General features: G+C 42.5%; 1 protein-coding gene across 2 annotated transcripts; it reads right to left on the bottom strand.

Annotated features, from left to right (window-relative positions):
* Window positions 1-5195: 5195 nt before the first annotated feature.
* Window positions 5196-19105, bottom strand: LOC108705044 (alpha-N-acetyl-neuraminyl-2,3-beta-galactosyl-1,3-N-acetyl-galactosaminide alpha-2,6-sialyltransferase-like). Of its 2 annotated transcripts, XM_041573281.1 has the most exons (8): window positions 18836-19105; window positions 16003-16165; window positions 13864-13961; window positions 13460-13504; window positions 9238-9387; window positions 6597-7006; window positions 6285-6392; window positions 5196-6002 (listed from the first exon to the last, which is right to left on the bottom strand). In XM_041573281.1, exons 4-8 carry the CDS (start codon window positions 13469-13471, stop codon window positions 5816-5818), a joined length of 867 nt encoding a protein of 288 aa, XP_041429215.1. In that variant the 5' UTR covers window positions 13472-13504; window positions 13864-13961; window positions 16003-16165; window positions 18836-19105; the 3' UTR covers window positions 5196-5815. The 2 variants fall into 2 exon arrangements, with proteins under 2 accessions (XP_041429215.1, XP_041429214.1); XM_041573280.1 differs by lacking the exon at window positions 13864-13961 and having other exon boundaries at window positions 18836-19103.
* Window positions 19106-20441: the final 1336 nt, after the last annotated feature.

The following is a 20441-nucleotide window of genomic DNA, read 5'->3' on the forward strand; positions in this document are numbered from 1 at the left end:
AACAATGTTAGGGTTATGTGAAAGTGAAGAGGCCGGCGTTTCTTTCGTCCCTTCGCCAACAGTTTTAACATGATTTATTTTTTTTAAAGTCTAATAAATACCAATTGTTATTACATATATTATGGGGCAGATTTATTAAGTGTCGAATTGAAAATTTGAATTTACGAAAAAATTTTATTGTCAAATTCGACTAGGGAATTATCCAAACTTGATTTGATTTTTTTTTATCGATTTTTTTCGATTTATCCCAAGTCATCCTGCACTTGGGCTTGCCAAATGTTAGGCAACCCCCAAGTGATTGTATCGACTTACCTGAAAGCCCAGGCCGGTGCTCCTATCAGCAAAAAACTGCACCGTCCCAGGTTTATACTAGTGAGCACCACGGAGCCATCCTCTTCACAGAGCAATACTCTTCCGTCTTCCTCCTTCTTTGCGCGACTGCGCAGAACTTCAACTATAAAGTTGGCTTTTTCATTCTACTGCGCATGCGTTTGCTGCGGGAAATTTGAAGAAAGAAGAAGCCGGAAGGGGATTGCTCCGTGGTGCTCACTGGTATAACTCTGTGTAACTGGTAACTGGTGATAGGAGCACCGGCCCGGGGTTTCAGGTAAGTCAATACAATCACTTGGGGGTGCCTAACATTTTCATACATAAATAATATATAAATAATTTTCATACGATATTCGGTGCGTGTATGGTGGGAGATGAGCCGACCAATATCAGCAGAAGACTTGGATATCGGTTGGCTCATTGATTGGGCTGGCGCCGTGGAAGGTACCCAAACATCGGACATTGTTAGTGCTAAATCGTCAGATACAGGTAGAATTCTTTTGTTTCTCTCTGTATATATGACGATTCAGCTGTACATCTTCTCCAGGAAAGATTGTAATTGTAATGTCTATGGCCACTTTGAGGGATAATATGGATAGTTATTCAGCATGCCAAGTTTGAACAGAAGTGGGGGATTTTTTAATGGGTGCTAGACACTAAAATCTAATAAAATGCATTAATTGTTCTAACATCTTCCCCCAGATATCGAAAAAGGATAAATAAGATAGTGGTTGTATTCCCTGAACCTACCATTAAGTGCCCTCTTCTATACATGCACACTGATTTTATAGAGAAGAGAGACATCTAGTGGTATGTTTGTATGGTAAAACTAGACACCACGATTAAGGGTAAGGCCACACTGGGCGTTTTGGGGAAATTTGGTTGCCTGGCGACTAATCACCTCACCTTGAGGCGACCCATCTCCCCAAGCACCTTCCCTCACTCTGCTCCTGCTAAAATGAAAAAAAAACACTGGCGCTAATCACACGCGGCAATTCGTTTTCCGAAGTTTCCTCGTGAGGCAACTTTGGGCAACTTCGTAAAATGAACCGCCGCGTGTGATTAGCGATGGCATTTTTTAATTTTAGCCGGCGCAGAGTGAGGGAAGGTGTTTGGGGAGATTTGGTCGCCGCAAAGATGAGGCGATTAGTCGCCAGGCGACCAAATTTCTCCAAAACACCCAGTGTGGCCTTACCCTTAGATGGTAGCTCAGAAACCAATCCATTGTGCTGGCCATAGATGCAAATATTGTGACTTTTAATTCACACAGAGATGATACGTTAAGCTGTACGAAGTCGTACGAAACGAAGGTTTATATGATTTTCAGACCGTATGTGGATCAACCTGACTTTTATTCATACCATGGCGATTGGTCTTTTAGTCGATGGGACAGGTTAGAAGATTACTGCCGACTAACAATCTGACGGTATCAATGGGTGACTGTCACTACTATTTGTCGGACATGACTTTCATATGATTGCTGTCTGTCAATTCATGGCCAGAACAATGTCTGATTTCTTCTTTTTACTACTTCATTGAATCTGAATTGTTAGTTGTAGGTCGGTACTTTGAAGCGTATGATTGTTTGTCGGACACAAGAATTGTTCTTTCTTTCTTTCTTTCTTTCTTTCTTTCTTTCTTTCTTTCTTTCTTTCTTTCTTTCTTTCTTTCTTTCTTTCTTTCCGCTATAACAAGCAGGCATTTGTTGAGTCCATTAAGTGCATGCAAAAATAGGAACTGGTTTTAGGCAGCTAAAAAAACTTTAGCTTTTAACTTTTGTTAATCTAAAAGCAGCACAATGATTTCAAACACAAAGCCAAAATAACACTAGAGGCTCAAGAACAAATTGTACATGGCCCAATCAAAGCCCCGATCCCAATCCAGTGCACTAATTCAAAACAGAGGTACACAGGCATCATCTGATGAGGGGAATTTGTCTATGGTCTGATATTTTTATGCCAGCTGCTAGTTTATATATAAATTAATATATATATATATATATATATATATATATATATATATATATCTTCACATAGAGCCGCACTCCTATATTAAATGAATAAAGTCCCATTTATTGTATAAATTCTTGTGACCACGAATTTATGCAATAAATATGACTTTATTCATTTAGTATTGGAGTGCGGCTCTATGTGAAGATTTACATGTACGAATTGAGCAAGCAAGCACAATAGATTAAAAAACCCAGATCAGAGATATATATAAATATATATATATCTCAGTGCAGAATGAGGCCGGCACTCACGAAAAATACTCACAGGTGCCTGGGTGCAGTAATATCAGGTACTGAAGAGTGATCACACTCACAGGTCTTAGAATTGTATAAAATGTAATTTATTAGATGGCACATCAGCCTTTCTCAAAGTGAAGACATATATATCCCACCACACACAATTCTAAGACCTGTGAGTGTGATCACTCTTCAGTACCTGATATATATATATATATATATATATATATATACATATATTGGAAAATAATAATAATAAAAAAAAAAAAAAATATATATATATATATATATATATATATATATATATATATATATATATATATATATATAAATGCCTTAATTGTCTTCTTAAACATGCTAGTTTTTATAAAAATGTATATTTGCTCTGGACTTGTAAGTATGGGATGTGTTTATTTTTGCATTGTAAGACAGTAGCCCTATTAATATACATCAGTGGGGTGGGGGTAGTTGGAATTGTAACAGCAGAGCAGATGTATTATTATTATACTTCAACTCCTTCTTCCCAATAGCCCCTATGTAAATGTAAGCACCTGAAACCTGTCCTGCTGTTGTGGTACTACAACTCCCACCATGCTCCAGCATCGGCCACGTTAGTAGGTTGCTTGAAGTCTGCAAATGAGAGAGCGCAGGTAACAATTTACAAGCTGAGAGTTTAAAAAGCAGCAGCATACAATTTAATAGTCAATTAAAAGAAACAAACAAGAAGTAGATAAAAACCTCATTCGTATCAGTTTCAGTCCCATGATTCCATGTAATAATGAACTTCCTTGTCAGGAAGCACCAGAACATAACAGAAGTGTTCAGTGTATCAGTCCGCTGCAGTCTCCCTCATCCCTGGCCACAGGAGCATGCTGGGAGTTGGAGTTCAGCAAGACTAGAACAGACCTAGCATCTCGAACTGGAGCTTAGTCTTTGCTGATTCTCTGTTAACAGAGCCTTGCCAATAAATAATTAAAAACAGAAAGGAAAATAATAACAGAACAGAACCATTTTTGCATTGGTGTTGCTAACAGTAAACAAGGGGTGGAACGAGTCCTTCCAAAATTAGGTAGAGCCGGTCAGTGCGAAGAAATGCAGAATGTAATTTAAATGTGGATTAAAGTGCTCTCTTAATACTGCTACCATATAATAATGGTTGCCATCTGGCTGGTATTTTGCCATTTACCATTATGGTTGATCCCAATGTTATTACTAGGGAAAAAAGATAAATATATAGGAGGGCTGGTATTTTTTTCCACAAAACGTGGCAACCCTACATATGATTGTATAATACTGCTAAATGCCCCTTTTCCCCACCCCCTCAAGGTCTTCCCTTATGTGAGTCTCCCAGTAAGTATAGTGCCCAGTAGCGTTCGTTGAGGGGGGCGGGCCCTGGTGCGTGACGCGCAGCCGGGCCCCGCCCCCCTCCGTACCGCCGCATTTGCCCGCATTTTCAGCGACAAACGGAATGCCGGGGGGCCCTGAGGGGGTGCGGGCCCTGGCCCGCTCGCACCCCCTGCTCCCCCGTTAGTTCCGCCACTGAAAGTACCACCTGAAAACTCTATGGGGCAAATTCACTAAGCGCCGAATGCTCGCGTCAATTCGCTAGCGTCGGGCATTTTCGTTACTTCGCAAATTCACTAACGGACGCTGGCGTAATTTCGCTAGTGTAACTTCGCACCCTTACGCCTGCCGAATTTGCGCAAGGAAGGAAATTACGCAAATTCACTAATGCGCGCATTGTTCTGAACGCCACCTTTTACGCTAGACTTTCTTCGCCACCTCAGACCAGGCGAAGCGCAATAGAGTAGGTAGGGATTGCTTCAAAAAAAGTCAACAAAGTCCCAAAAAACGCTGGCGTGTTTTCTATATTATGGGTGATAGGCTGAAAAAGATCGAAAAAATTTTTGGGGCTCCCCTCCTTCCCCCCTACATTTCCTGACTCATGGCAACTTAACTATACAGTGGGCACATGTGTAGGGCAAAATAAAATTTTTATTTGATGTTTTGAAGGTTTTCTAGGCATTTGTAGTGCTGATACGTATTCCTCCATTGAAATTTGAATTTGGCGCCGTATGCAAATGAACCATCGCTAGCGAAACTTCGCTTTGCTTGGCGAATTAACGCTAGCGCAACTTCGAAAACTTACGCTACCCCTGTGCGCAACTTCGGATTTTAGTGAATTTGCGGAGCGCTGGCGAAACTACGCCTGGCGAAGTGCGGCGAATTTGCGCCTGGCGCAACTACGATTCTTAGTGAATTTGCCCCTATGAGACAGCACAGGATTGTTGGGTTCTCTCCTGGGGGCTCCAATATACTGGTAAAATAACTTGTAACTGTTCTTATTCATTATTGAACTGGGCTAAACTGTGCGTGTATATATATATGGTTTACAACTAGGGATGCACCGAATCTACTGTTCTGGATTCGGCCGGACCCCCGAATCCTTCTCAAAAGATTCGGGCGAATACCGAACCAAATCCTGATTTACATAAACAAATTATGGGTGGGAAGAGGGAAAACATTATTTACTTCCTTGTTTTGTGACAAGAAGTCACACGATTTTCCTCCCCGTCCCTAATTTGCATATGCAAATTAGTATTCGAATTTGGTTCGGCCGGGCAGAAGGATTCGGCCGAATCCGAATCCTGCTAAAAAAGGCCAAATCCTGGATTCGGTGCATCCCTATTTACAACAGAACTACACTTTATTATCTAGGCACTAAGGTGCCCGTTTATCTTGGCACTAAAAGCAGAAAGGAGCCTGTTAGTCCGAGGGAAGCATTTGTGTCACTTGTTACTAACACACAAAATATTCAGGTCCTAAATTCCCCATTGTACTTCACACACCAACATGGATATTACCACAGTACATTCAGCCTGTAAAGAGAATACAATATAACGCAGTCACTGGCGGCCTCCCAATATTGCCAAACCTCAGCAACACATGTAGGGTTTATCAGTTGCTTGTTACCGAAGTAGCAGCTTGACGACAGTCGCTGCCCTATGAAGTGGAGGTGCCCTATTGGAAAAGGTTTCCATATAACTGAGCCTGGGATCCCTGCTAAGTTCTTCTCAGTATTCACAGATTAGATTGTCAGCTCTTGACGTCAGGGTACAGTATTTGAGTGTACAGCACTGTAGAGTTCCAACAGTGTGAAGTATTAATTGCTGGAGGAAACCGCTCCAGGTTTGGAACTATGAACAGGTGAAATAGATGGAGACATTCAAGTTCTCTTCAAGCGCCCCATGAGGGGTGGGCAAAATGGATTCGCTTCCTGTGTGCCCAGCGGGCAAATACAGCTTTCTCTGTGATGAACCGGTGGGCTCCCCTTGAAGCTCGCTCGTGCATCATGTACATAGTGCACTCGTCCAGCCTCCCCTTTTCGTAGTAGTGATAAGGCACAGGGGGGTTAGACCGCTCTCTAAAGTGTGAAGAAGGAATGGGTGGTAAGATGTGTCCATTGCCCTTTCCAACCCTCAGTAAGTGCTCTTCAGCTCCCTGCAGTACTATATCATTTTGGACTAGCTTTGACTTACATTTCCCATTATTTTTCCTGCCCTAAGACTCCCAAAAGTGTTCCCTTGCCCTTTTCCTCCCTTCGTTCACCCTACACCTTTACTCCCTATAGTAGTTACCCAAGTGTGTTCCCCTCCTGCAGTAATTGCTGTAGCTTTCCCTTACCAGATCCCACAACAATGCTTACCTACAGTAATTCTCGCCAACCATTCCATACACGGTGATCTCTTCACACAGCTCCATGGCCAGAATCATGGTGAACCAACCAGTGCTAAGGAATGTTCCAGACATGGCCCTGAAATGTACAAAACTGGCATCATTAGCAAACCCACTGACATGCCATCAACCAACCAAATGTGAGACATAGAAAGTTACCATGCAATATGCCTAGATGGTTTATTAATATTTTGGTTGGTATAATGTATGAGAAATATTTTTCCATATATACTTGGTCTTGGCTTGGAAAGCACATATATTGGGTTGGGTGTAGTATGCTCACCTATTCTTCCCTGTCTCATTCTGGAAGACCTGGTCACAGTGTGCCATCATGCTCTGTGTTAGCGTGTAGATCTGCACCTGGGGGTACTTCCCTTTAGCGTGTTGCAGAACTCGATACGTGATACCGCTGTCAACGTCCATTTGCCTAAGTGGACCCCAGATGACATATACAGTGTCCTGGGACTGCTGAAAGAAGTAGGTCTGATTGCGCAGTAGAAGAGGGACGCTGGTGTGGGATACCACCCTTAGAGAGCTCCGGCTGCCCACGTCTGTTTCATAGCCCAGAGTTGGAGCTGTGTTCATGCGTAGGACACATTCAGCTTGATCAATCTGAGGCCCAAGGCCTGATCCCAGCATCTGCCCTGAACTGGACACCACGGCACATGATTTACAGGGATTCCTGGAAAGAGGCTGAAGGGAAACGACAATAATCAATGTCCCATGCAATGGAAATCTCTTGCTTCTTCAGGGTGTCATCAATAATCATTGGGCCCCATACTATTAAGTTAATAGGATGTCTTCCCCCACTGGGGCCTTATTATTAGCACCCTGAGCCCCTGGGAGTAAAGCCCTACCATCAAATGGGGTTCCAGAATAAAATGCCCAGCACATGCATGGCCATGACCCTGATCCATCCCAGCCAACCCACATTATGCAAAAACCCTGCCCTTGGACCCCTGACTGGAGTCCGCCTTATGATGATTGCCCTTCTCTCAACAGATAATTTCATCTTTCTGACACATGTGAACTGCAAAAAGGCCAAGCCTCGTTTTTTACACCAGTTTCAAAATAGGTGCAACTAGATAAAAATCTAGGGGAACTGCGCTTCCTTGCCTTTCTTGGACAGCCAATGTAGGCTTTAGGCTAAATAGGGGCTTGTGTAAAATAGTGCACCAGTTTGCAAAATAGTGTAAAAAGTACAGTGTTCCCTTCATCTACCAACGTTTTGAAAGTAGCTACAAAGTCTTAAAGGGATCCTGTCATCGGAAAATATGTTTTTTTCAAAACGCACCAGTTAATAGTGCTACTCCAGCAGACTTCTGCACTGAAATCCATTTCTCAAAAGAGCAAACAGATTTTTTTTATATTTAATTTTGAAATCTGACATGGGGCTAGACATTTTGTCAATTTCCCAGCTGCCCCTGGTCATGTGACTTGTGCCTGCACTTTAGGAGAGAAATGCTTTCTGGCAGGCTGCTGTTTTTCCTTCTCAATGTAACTGAATGTGTCTCAGTGAGACATGGGTTTTTACTATTGAGTGTTGTTCTTAGATCTACCAGGCAGCTGTTATCTTGTGTTAGGGAGCTGTTATCTGGTTACCTTCCCATTGTTCTTTTGTTTGGCTGCTGGGGGGAAAAAGGAGGGGAGTGATATCACTCCAACTTGCAGTACAGCAGTAAAGAGTGATTGAAGATTATCAGAGCACAAGTCACATGACTTGGGGCAGCTGGGAAATTGACAATATGTCTAGCCCTATGTCAGATTTCAGAATTGAATATAAAAAAAAATGTTTGCTCTTTTGGGAAATGGATTTCAGTGCAGAATTCTGCTGGACAAGCACGATTAACTGATTCATTTTGAAAATTTTTTTTTTTCCCATGACCCATGATCCCTTTAACCTTTCAGTGCATACTTATAAAATGATATTGTCCCAGTGGCACTTACTATCTATGATCCTTGTCAAACCCGCACTAGTTTCATCATGGGTAGTTTATATTCCTGCTTGTTTTTTTGGAGTGTGAGTGTGTGTGTGTGTGTGTGTGTGGGGGGGGGGGGGGGGGGGGGAACAGATGAAAACCACAAAAACCCAGGGAGAGCATATGAACTTCTTGCAGATAGTGCCCATGTCTGAATTGAACTTTGGACCTCCCACTGCAATCCACCAGTGCTAACCAACTGACCCAGAACAATACCCTAATAACATCATACTGACTGCTGCTTTATATTACAGTATGGTCACTCTTTAGTAACTTCTAATATCCTTATAATTCCCAATAGGGGGTACAGTATGCCTATAATACTTAGAGTTCCCTGTATAACTCAGCCTGCAGCCTTGTGCCTTTATATGGTCACCCCTCAGTGACTTCTAATATCCTTATCATTTACAGTAGGGGGTACATTATCCCTTATAATACATGAGTGATATTCAGTGTTCCCTGTATAACTCAGCCTGCAGCCTTGTGCCTTCATGTGGTCACATAACCCCTCAGTGACTTCTAATATCCTTATCATTTACAGTAGGGGGTACATTATCACTTATAATACATGAGTGATACTCAGAGTTCCCTGTATAACTCAGCCTGTAGCCTTGTGTCTTTATATGGTCACAAAACCTCTCAGTGACTTCTAATATCCTTATCATTTACAGTAGGGGGTACATTATCCCTTATAAAATACAAGTGATACTCAGTGTTCCCTTTATAACTCAGCCTGCAGCCTTATGTCTATATGGTCACAGAGGCCTCGTTGTCTTCTAATATCCTTAACATTTACAGTGGGGGTACATTATCCCTTATAATACATGGATGATTCTCAGAGTTCCTTGTATAACTCATCCTGCAGCCTTGTGCCTTTATATGGTCACAGAATTTCTTACTGACCTCTAACAACCTTGTATTTCACAACAGGGGCTCTCCACTAACCTGTCCATCTGGGAGACGACTGTATCCCGACAGTGTCAGTATTTGAGGTAAAGATCTTTGCTGCTCATCAGCTTTCTCCTTGGTGTTGACTTTCATCCAGCAAAGCCAGAGAACTGCACATAGCAATAGGCTTCCCACGCACAACCGGGTCTGCAGGTACCGCAAAACAAATAAAATGTTTACTAAAATCTATATAAATCACGGATACCTTTCTATAAGGAAGTGGAATGTGTCAGGGTCATTTTAACTTATTAGTAAGAAGAGAGTTCTGATTGGTCTTATGATTTTGCATTAATTTATGCACACACTAATAATTCTGGGGATACCTCATGGTGAACACTGATTATGCAGATCACTACTAAGCAAACTCAGTAAATACCCAGGAGTCATGGGGTCATCAGTGCAATGAACAGGGAGATGCTGACTAACATAAGATATGGACTAATCAAGACATGATTCATCTGGCTATAGGACCTTAGTTAGTGACTATACTTAATTTATTCGCTCAGCTTGGACCCTTATCAGAAAATATCCCCATATTAGTACATGACAGTAATAACTCAATACTCATGTATTCCGGCTTACTGTAGCTAGCAGCCACAGCTAGGGTTGCCACCTGGCCAGTAATAATGATGGTTGATCCCAATGTTATCAATAGGGAAAAAAGATAAATATATAGGAATTTTTTTCTAGAAAAGGTGGCAACCCTAGCCACAGAAGGCAAACCGTTTTTGGCTCCCAACTCAGTTATACAGCTTTTTTGTTTCTGTTCCCACATAGCGTCTGTTGTCCAGATATACAGGAATCGACACTCGTGACTTTCCAATGCACACCTACCCTACCTGTCCCTTCTCAATCCAGGTCCAACCTGACCTCGAGGTTGAGAATGGATGTGAAGACCCCAAAACCTGTCCCAAAGTTTCGTGGCTATTATATTGAATGGCCAGGGAAGTGCTGCAAGTTGGTGAGCAGACACTAATGAGAGAGAGAAAGGCTAGTGCCAGATATTGGGGGCCGAGAATCCAATTTCCAGTTTTCAAGCCTGAAATTTTGGTTTTCTAGTGTAGAAAGAGCAATTGTGCTCTCTGCACTAGTGATTTGGACCCCCTCCAGCCTTGAAAAGGTTAGTGTGGGGGGAAAGGGGCAAAGTCTGGAACTTGCCAAACAGAGCAAAGTTTCCCCAATAGACACGAAGCTTAAAGAAAATGCAGTCTGCCTCATACCTGTGTGTTGTTCACATGCAATGGATTATCTATGACTTCCCCATTTGTAAAAGCATTGTGACGCCTACTACATGTTAATGGGAAAATAAATATGATGAAAAGACATGGAAGTACCCACTGGAGCTTATGTTCTGTGTTATGTGAATCTAAATACATTCAGGGACATGGCTTTCAGATTCAAATGAAATGCAAGGTCAAACCTGATATTGAGAAGTGGAAAACTGAGTGCAAAGGAGAATAAAGAGTAAAGAAAGTAAAGACCATAACATATTTAAAGGGGAACTACAGCCAAAATACAGTTTCCTTTTTGCGTAATGAAGGAAAATTGAACTACGAGTAACTTTCAAATACACTGTAAAACCGTTTAAAAATGTAAATGAAAGTCCTTGGTGTATGACTTTGAATTTCCCTTTCCATTCTCTGGTTCTGACTTCCGTAGCAGATGATCAGCTGACTTCCGGTAAGTCATTTCAAAAGTCAGAACCAGTAGTGCAGCGAATATAAACGTGGAGTTCCATACTAATTATTTTACAGGGCCCTCCCCCAAAGGGAGGCCAATTACTGATTAGTGGTGGCGGCCCTGTTTTCAGGGTCCCACTTTTTTTAAAATAACATTTAAAATGTATTCCTAGTGCAGTAAACAGGCTCTTGGAAAGTGTTGCTTATCAGGATCTGACACCAAGAAGTGTTTTGGTTTCACAGGAAGGAAATGGATACAGTATAGTGATTGCATATAAAGATCAGAGCCGTGCCAGAAACAAATGTATCAGTTGGAACAGCTGCTGTGTGAACTCCAAACTGAAACTGCTGCTGAACAATGTATCAACTAATGTATGAAACTGTAAGGGCAGAAACACACAATCAGATTCGGGGAGTTTTAGTCACCCCCAGCGATAAATCGCCTCTTCTTCGAGGCGACTAATCCCCCGAACTGCCTCTCGCTGGCTAGAATGTAAATCACTGGCGAGATGGCACTTGGAGTGCTTTGTTTTCCCCGTGAGGCAACTTCGGGCGACTTCGGAAAACGAAGCGTACCGATTGCTGTACCAATTGCAATCGCCCTGAAAAAGAGGAGATTTGTTGATGGGCGACTCTGAGCGTGTGTCTGCCCTTACAGTTTATAGAGCAAATGCTATAGACGACTGGCCGCTACTGGAAAAAAAAATGGCAGGGTAAACAAAATCAATTCATTTTTAAAACTTAAAGGCGTTGTACACCTGAGTTAACTTTTAGTATGATGTAGAGAGCGATATTCTGAGACAATTTGCAATTGGTTTTCATTTTTTATTATTTGTGGTTTTTTAATTATTCAGCTTCTTATTCCACAGTTCTACCATTTTAGCAGTCTGGTTGCTACGGTCCAAATTAGCTAGAATAACAAAAATGACTGAGCAAAGTTAATTGGCTATATTCGAGGGTGTCGCTACTTTGAATACCATAATATAAAACAAGAAACTTGATAGGACTGATTAGGGTCCAAATTAACCTCGCAACCATGCATTGATTTAATAAGAGACTTGGATATGAATGGGAGAGGCCAGGATAGAAAGATGAGTTATAAAAAGTAGCAACAACAATAAGGGGCAGATTTATCAAGGGTCAAATTTTTTAATGGTCAAAACTGTCAACTTTGACTAGGGAGTTTTCAAGATCTATCATACTCTGGCCCTTTAAGAATTTTAATTTGACTATTTGCCACCTAATAACTGCTGAATTGTTGTTTAAGGGTAGGACTACACAGACGTTTTCAGCTTGATCCGACGCGCTGCGACAAAATGCCTGCGACCAATCACATGCGATGGAAATAAGGTAAGTGAATGCATTGTTGGATGAAGTTGCAGCGTTGATCCGATGCGACACGACTGTCGGATGCAGACGCAGCGTGCAGCGTCTGCATACGACAGTCGTGTCACGTTGGATCAACGCGCCAAAAACGTCCGTGTAGTCCTACCCCAAGTCAACGGGAGAGGTCCAGGGATCAATTTGGAGATGTTTGCAGCCTTCCTGACATTCGCAGAAAAAAACTCAAATTGAGTTTGATCGATTCGAATTTTAGGGTTAATTTTAATTCGTCCGAGTTGGATAAATTTGATTTTATTAATAAATTTCGATTATTCGAATTTCGAATGGCAGTTTAGGCAAGTTTTAAAAAAACTCATGTGAATTCGAAATTCGACCCTTGATAAATGTGCCTCTCTATGTGTAGCCTTACAAAGCATTTGTTTTTATAGATGGGGTCAGTGACCCCCATTTGAAAGCTGGAAACAGTCAGAAGAAAAAGACAAATAATTAAAAAACTATAAAAAAGAAATAATGAAGACCAATTGAAAAGTTGTTAGAATTGGCTGTTGTAGAAACATACTAAAAGTTAACTTAAAGGCGAGCCACCCATTTAAACCAGTTATAAAATAGAAAATCAAGAGTCATAGGTTGTGGTGAACTATATGAAAACCATTTTATGTGAAAGTAAATTTTCCTTTTAATATCCCATGAGTTATATGTACAGCTTGATCTGTGGAATAAGGGTAAGGGCACACGCTCAGATTCGGGGAGATTTAGTCAACTGGCGATTATTAGGGGCGACTAATCTCCCCGAACTGCTTTCCGCCAGCTAGAATCTAAATCGCCGCCGGGGGGGTGTGGCACTCTGAGCGCTTCGTTTTCTGAATTCGCCCGAAGTTTCCTCGTGAGGCAACTTCGGAAATCGAAGCACACCGATTGCCATCCCACCTGCGATTTAGATTGTAGATCCGGCAGTTCGGGGAGATTAGTCGCCCAGAAGAAGAAGAGATATCTGAGCGTGTGTCTCTGCCCTAAACCAACAGCAGCCACAAATGACTAGTAAATATCACCCTGCACTCAGTGCCTTCTTATTGTCAGACCAGTTATGTTATATTTGCAAATATATATATATGATTTGACAGTTCCACAGATAAAATACAATCTGGTTGGACTAATGTGACTACGTAATGAACAGCCTCATCAGTCACAGTACTTACTATGATTCTCATGTTTCATGGGCTGCCAGGAGCATCAGTCAGTGCCTGTGGGGGAGAGAGAATAGGGCAAAAGTCACTGCCTGGGGAGGGGAGGGGGGGTTAAGGGGGAACATCTGTTTATTTGTTTAACCCTTTTACTGCCAGACTCTTTTGAATTTCCTGTTCTGCATGTTGCCAGCAACCATGTGGGTACAGTGTGTTTCAAAGGGCAACCCCAGGCTGTAGAATGTATGGTGCCCTCCAGTGATCACATTTCCACGATTTATCTGTGGTATGAAGGGGTTACATTATAAATAGTATTTAAACCAGTAAACAGCCTGGCATTTCAAAATACCATGTCCAATCCGCCCACCGAGGCTTTCCCCCCATTTCACACTGCTGTGTTAGCCTGGGACAACAATTACCTCTGCACGTGTCAGTGAGCTCAGATGATGTTTTTTACACCAACGGGAAACTGTCTCCATACAGCTGCTTCCTCCTCAGCATAGTACAGATTTGTATCCTTAAACGAACAGTAACACCCAAAAAAAATTACTGTTAGCATGCACTGGTAAAAGTGTGTTTGTTTCAGAAAGACGAGTATAGTTTATATATAAACAAGCTTCTGTGTAGCCATAGGGGCAGCCATTCAAGCTGGACAAAAAGGAGAAAAGACACAGGTTACACAGCACAGAGTTACATAGTTAAATTGGGTTGAAAAAAGACAAAGTCCATCATGTTCAACCCCTCCAAATGAAAACCGAGCATCCATACATACACCCCTCCCTACTTTTAATTAAATTCTATATACCCATACCTATACTAACTATAGAGCTTAGTATCACAATAGCCTTTGATATTATGTCCGTCCAAAAAATCATCCAAGCCATTCTTATAGTCATTAACTGAATCAGCATCACAACATCACCCGGCAGTTTTATCTGTTATCTGCTATGTAACCTGTGACTTTTTCTCCTTTTTTCCAGCTTGAAATGCGAAGGAAAGTCTTTTTACTTAGGGGTGACGAAAGTTAGGCACCCAAGTGATTGCATATACTTACCTGGGATTCTTCAAACGAGCATCACGGAGCGATCGTCTCCTGGTTTCTTCTTTTTTCTTGAGGCTGCACATGCCCAGTAGCGCATTTCTCTCCAACGACAGCACTCTAAATTATTTTTACGATTAAAATTCGCCTTTATTCATTCCATCTTGGGGCAGCATAAGCATGCCAGTAGCGCGAAAAGCGAACTTTAACTACAAAGTCGGCTATTTTGTTTTATTGCGCGTGCGTCTGCCCCGGGAAGACGAAAGAAGAAGCCGGAAGATGATCGCTCAATGGTGCTTGCTGGAAAAATCACGGGTTGGTGCAGTTTTTTCCTAATAGGAGCCTGGGGTTTCAGGTAAGTACATGTGATGACTTGTAGGTGCCTAACTTTTGGCACCCCAAATAAAAAGACCTTTCCTTCTCCTTTCAAGCTGGAGAAAAGTCACAGGTTACATAGCAGATAACAGATAAAACAATATTGTATTGTTATGTGCTAAAAATATTTTACCTTCTCCTTGAAGCCCCCCATGGCTACACAGCAGCTTGTATATGAATAAATTATAGTAGTCTTTCTGAAGCAAACACGCCGGTTTTACCATTGCAGAGCAACAGTACATTATATTTTAATTACTTTGATCCACTTTCAGTTTTGGGTGTTATTGTTCCTTTAGGGCAGAGACACGCGGTCATATTCAGGGAGATCAGTTGCCCAAACTCCTTTTCTTCGGGCGACTAATCTCTCCGAACTGCCTTTCCGTCGGCTACAATGAAAATCGACGGCGAGATGGCACTCAGAGCGCTTCGTTTTCCGAAGCCGTCCGAAGTTTCCTCGTGAGGCGACTTCGGAAAACGAATCGCTCCGAGTGCCATCCCGCCATCGATTTTCATTCAAGCTGGCGGGAAGGCAGTTGGGAGAGATTAGTCACCCCAAAGAAGGGGAGATTTGTCGCCGGTCGGCTAATCTCCCAGAATCTACCCGTGTGTCTCTGCCCTTAAAAGGGTTGGTCACTGTAGCACAGGGGTCTGCATGCTTTTGCTGTGCTACCTTAGCTCAAAACAATGTCACTGAAATGTTATAATGTAATTATCCTACCGTACACCTGTAGTTCACCAATCCTGCAAGCTGGTGGTGCGTTCCTTCCGTTGACCCGGCCGGGTCCCTTAGCAACCAATGTGTAAAAGAAACGGATCCGCACACACACCGATTAGTGCAGTTGGGGATTAAGCCCCTTTATTCAGCCACCAAACATCAACGTTTTGGGGGGGAAACACCCACCTGATGAAGGGTGGGTGTTTCCCCCCCGAAACGTTGATGTTTGGTGGCTGAATAAAGGGGCTTAATCCCCAACTGCACTAATCGGTGTGTGTGCGGATCCGTTTCTTTTACACATTGACTGAAATGTTATAGCCACTCTGCTGTACTTCAGAGCCCCTTCCATTGCCCCTTCCATTGGTTTGAACCCTAAACACGCACATGCTTACGTAAAATATGAAGCATATATATAGTAAGTATACATACATAAAATTAACTGCAGCCCTGGGTATTTGGCTGGTCCCAAAAGACATCCAAGCCCCTCTTAAAGGCATTAAGAGAAACAGCCATCACACTATGTCCAGGCAGTATATTCTACAACCTCGTCACTTTCACAGTGAAGAACCATTTGTGTCTGCCAAACTCACACCTAAAAACAAACGGGAAAAATAGCAAATGTTTACATATCATTCCATACACCCCTGCATCACCATTATACACAGTTTAACAATAGAGATGGCAGACCCAACAGCTGCTACGGGCTTAGCTATTGTCCTGGCCGATGCCCAGTTTTAAGAAAGTTTTGAAAAACTGATTATGTTCCAAGGTTTGGGGTGCGGGGAGGACTCTGGGATATTGTTGTGAAACAAAGCTTATGGTTCACCGTAAACCATCGGAACATTCACCGAAAGTTGATGCTATAAGACTGATTATGCACTGGTTGTTATGCTGTGAATCTGGATTAATTACTAATCAGCCTTGTATCATTAGTAAGGTAAATGGCAGCAGTTCAGATTATGAGTTTCCCTGGCTACGGAGCATTTCTGCTGCCACCTCCTATTGAATGGAAAATGTGTTACAGTGATGATACTAGTTTTATTTCTTACTAGTTTTTCCAGGTCATGGATACTACAGTAGTAACACTACATGTTACTGGGCCCCCTAGGTGTAGGGTCTGCTTCCTCTTTAGATAGGCCACTCCTGCTTTACTTTTGTTATCTAAACGTTTGTAAAGTTTTTAAAGAATGGATATAATGGGGCAAATTCACTAAAGGGGTCGAATTTTCGCCATACTGTGCGCCATTTCGCCAGGTGCATATTCGCTACCACTACACTAATTCACTAAAATGCGAAGCTCCTTCTCGGGAGCCGAACGCTGGCGAAGTTTTGCTATCGTTAATTCGTCAGCGCCAGCATTTCAAAGTGAACTTTCGCAAACGTTTATTTCTGCCTAGTGAAACTTCATTAGTACACTGGTGGTTAGGTCAGTTTGAATAGGGCAGGTACACATAGGTCATATATATGTCTTTATTAGGGCCCTTACACACAGGCATTTTTACCTGCGCTCCCCTGCATTCCGCTTTCTTGCGTTCAGCCGAAGGGGAGCGCAGGAATAGACGCAGTCAATTATTTTGAAGGCGACTGTACTCACACAGACGCATCTATGCAGGGCAGCCATCAGGGGGAGACAGGGGGGAGAGTTGTAGGTGCCCCGAAGGTAAGGGGGGGCACAGCCACGCCGCAATTTATTGATTAGCCGCCCCCCTGCTTTCTGAATGCTGTTGACTTAGGGAAGGTAGGGCGGGAGCACAAGGGGAGGTATGTTCTGTCCATTCTTCCCTTATTGGTCACTGCGTTTAAGTCCTGTTGAGCTGCTCAGGGACTGGATAGCTGAGGTTTGAACTTCTCCTCCAGCTCATTCAATCACCATGCAGCTTTACCAGGACTTGAAATTCTGTAATCAATAAGGGAAGAAAATGCTGTCACTGAAAGAAGATGCAGCCACCTGTGCTCCCCTCCTCCCTTCTGTAGTTGGCAACTCACGTTTAGGGGGGCCCTGCCACCTGTAGGTGGCGCTTGTGGTGGGTGCAGCCCAGGGGGCCCAGGAAATTTTTTCGTATGGGGCCCTGCGATTTCTGATGGCGGCCCTGCATGTATGCGCCGAATGCAGGTGAAATGCAACATGCTGCGTCCCACCTGCGTTTGGCTCTTACATGCGTCTGTGTGAGTACAGCCCCCTTCACAATAATAGACTGTGTCTACTCCTGCGCTCCCCTGCGGCTGAATGGAAGAAAGCGCAACACAGGGGAGCAAGGTGAAAATGCAGTGTGTAAGAGATGTTGGTGTAAATGCAGTGGCCACTTATTATTACAAATGTCCAAGGAAGCAAAATAAAGACAAAAGAGATCCTCTAATGCTCTAAACATGAGCCCCCCCCCTAAAACAAATGTGCCATGCCCCTCAAATGGCTGCAAAGAAATGTTAACACAATAATCTTAGGATTTTTGTTAAGTTACTAAGTTAGGACTTTTGAAGGCAATGCCGTTTTAAAATGGTTTTATGACTTTTCAGCGAACAGGATAAGATGTCAATGACATCAAATTGAGGAGGATGTCGTTTGATTTTATCAGTTCGCCAGGTCTAAGGTGGAGAAGGAAACTCTGGCGAAGGAGGTAAAGTTTGCATTTGAGTAAATTTGCGGAGTAACGATCCTTCGCCTGGCGATAGGGCAAGAAACTGTGCTAGCGAATTGTCCTCTATGCCTGTTAGTAATTGGCGATGTCCCGGCAGATTTAGTAAATCTGCCCCAATATGTGAAACTGAGTATGGAGCTGGACTCCGTCATATGCATTATGGTTCTCGCTTCAGAGTTATTAAAGGACACAATAGCACACAAGTTTCCTGGGGCTACAAATCTTTCCATGCGCTATCACCCGTATAGGCTGCCAAAAACAAGGGCACCGCAGGCATAAATGCCTCTGATAACTCATACCTTGGCATGACTGCCGCACATTGCACAAACAATGGGACTGCAGGCGTGATTTATTTTATATTAGATGACTCACACCTTGGCATAACTGCCATCACTCTCTCAGAACTAGTATCACTGCCTGAGACTGGCAGAGCCGTTCTACTACTGCTTGGAGTAATTCCCCTGCAGAGCTTGCATTCCTAGCAACAAAAAGACCAGGATCATGGCATTACCACCCCAGATCATACAGTAACAGTCATGGCATCTCTGCCAGTGCCCACAAATGCTTAAATCTGTCTTTCTGCCCCCACAACCTCCTTTTTTTTTTTTTGGCACAGCCCTACTCACCATCACTCACGTTCCTGCTATTCGCACTCAGCTGACTCCTTGGATACTGGCTAAATCCAACCTCGGGAGGAGCACCCCTGGCATGGGTTTCAACCTACAACCAGTAGGGTTGGCCTTTGTTTGCCAGCTCAGGAAATGTAGCTGCCCCTCATTCAGACGTAGCTATGTGAGTCGCCCCAGCAGCAGGAGATCCATAAGCAATGGGTAAATGCTAGAGTGAATTTGAGAAGGCTGTGATGTCACAACCATGTGACAAAGATGAGGGAGGGGAGGGTGTGATGTATCATAGGGGCGTGTCTAGCCCACTTCACAGCATCACATGACCGTCTGGAGAAGGAGCAGCTGCTGTCCATTCAGGGAGGGGGAATGAGCTCTCTGAACACACATTTATTTATTAATAATATATATATATATATATATATATATATATATATATATATATATATATATATATATATATATATATATATATATATATATATATATATATATAATAAAGTGTATTTCTTTCAATAATAATAAAAAATAATAATCTGTTGGCACTGGGTAAAGAGGTGCAGTACTACCATACCTCCCTACATTTTGGAAATAGAAAGAGGGACAAAATGATGATTTTTTTTTTGACCACACCAGTGTTTGTGGCCACATATTTCTGTGTTTTTTTCCCCGTTATTACAGTTTTGCTAACGAAGGTGAATTGCCCTTGTAAGCTGCAAGGCACAGTTTCCCCAGGAGGCCGGTTTATATTCAATAGTTACAATTGCTTCTTTGCTTAAATTGTTACAAAAGTATCCAGGTTCATCTGCCACATATTCCGGGCTCTCTGCCAAAAGCCAATTACGTTTTAGAAACGTTGTATCTTTTTCTGACTGTTCAGCGCAGGAGATCAAAGAGAAAGTAGGGGACATTTCAGTAACAATCTGGGCTGAGCTGTCAAAATCAGGACTGTCCCGCGAATAAACATAAAATAGACAGTTGGGAGGCATACTACATTAGGGAGTTTTTCCTAGAGGGACCTGGAAGAGGTGAGGGCTGCAGAGGAACAGCAATGGGGTCTGTGCTTTTCGTGTGATGCATACCGAGCATCTAGATTAAAGCCGTCCATAGACACAAGCATGAAGTTGTACGAAGCCAAGGTTTGTGCGATTTCCGGACTAGAATAATCTTCCCCACACTTTTCGTGCCATAGTGATCGTTTTTTTTTTAGCTGATTAGAAGGTTTCTGTCGGCTATAGATAAAATCTCTGCATGTATTGCCTATAAATTGTATCAGATGTATTGTCTATCAATGGAAGACTGTCACTACTATTTGTCAGACGTAACTTTCGTACGACTGCTGTCTGTCAATTAATGGCCTGAGCATTCTGTGATTTTGTACTTTTTACTACTTTATTTAATCTGAGTGGTTAGTTGTAGATCTTTACATTGAAATGAACAATCTTTCATTGTACGAAGAATAAAGTCTATGGCCAGCTTAACACATTGTGTACAGGGCTGCTGTGTGAGGTCAGTGTGGTATATACAGGGCATCATACAGGGAATCGTACATACAGGGAATCATACATACAGGGAATCATACATTCAGGGCATCATAAAGGGCATCATA

The sequence above is a fragment of the Xenopus laevis genome, chromosome 8L (assembly GCF_017654675.1).
Source record: "Xenopus laevis strain J_2021 chromosome 8L, Xenopus_laevis_v10.1, whole genome shotgun sequence".
In the NCBI taxonomy this organism is placed as follows: Eukaryota; Metazoa; Chordata; class Amphibia; order Anura; family Pipidae; genus Xenopus; species Xenopus laevis.

Coding starts and splice junctions, on each gene's coding strand:
- LOC108705044 (XM_041573281.1), bottom strand. Junction 6,393..6,596: donor AATGAGACAGGGAAGAATAG/GTGAGCATACTA, acceptor TGTACATTTCAG/GGCCATGTCTGGAACATTCC. Junction 6,003..6,284: donor GTTGGCGAGAATTACTGTAG/GTAAGCATTGTT, acceptor TTCACACTTTAG/AGAGCGGTCTAACCCCCCTG.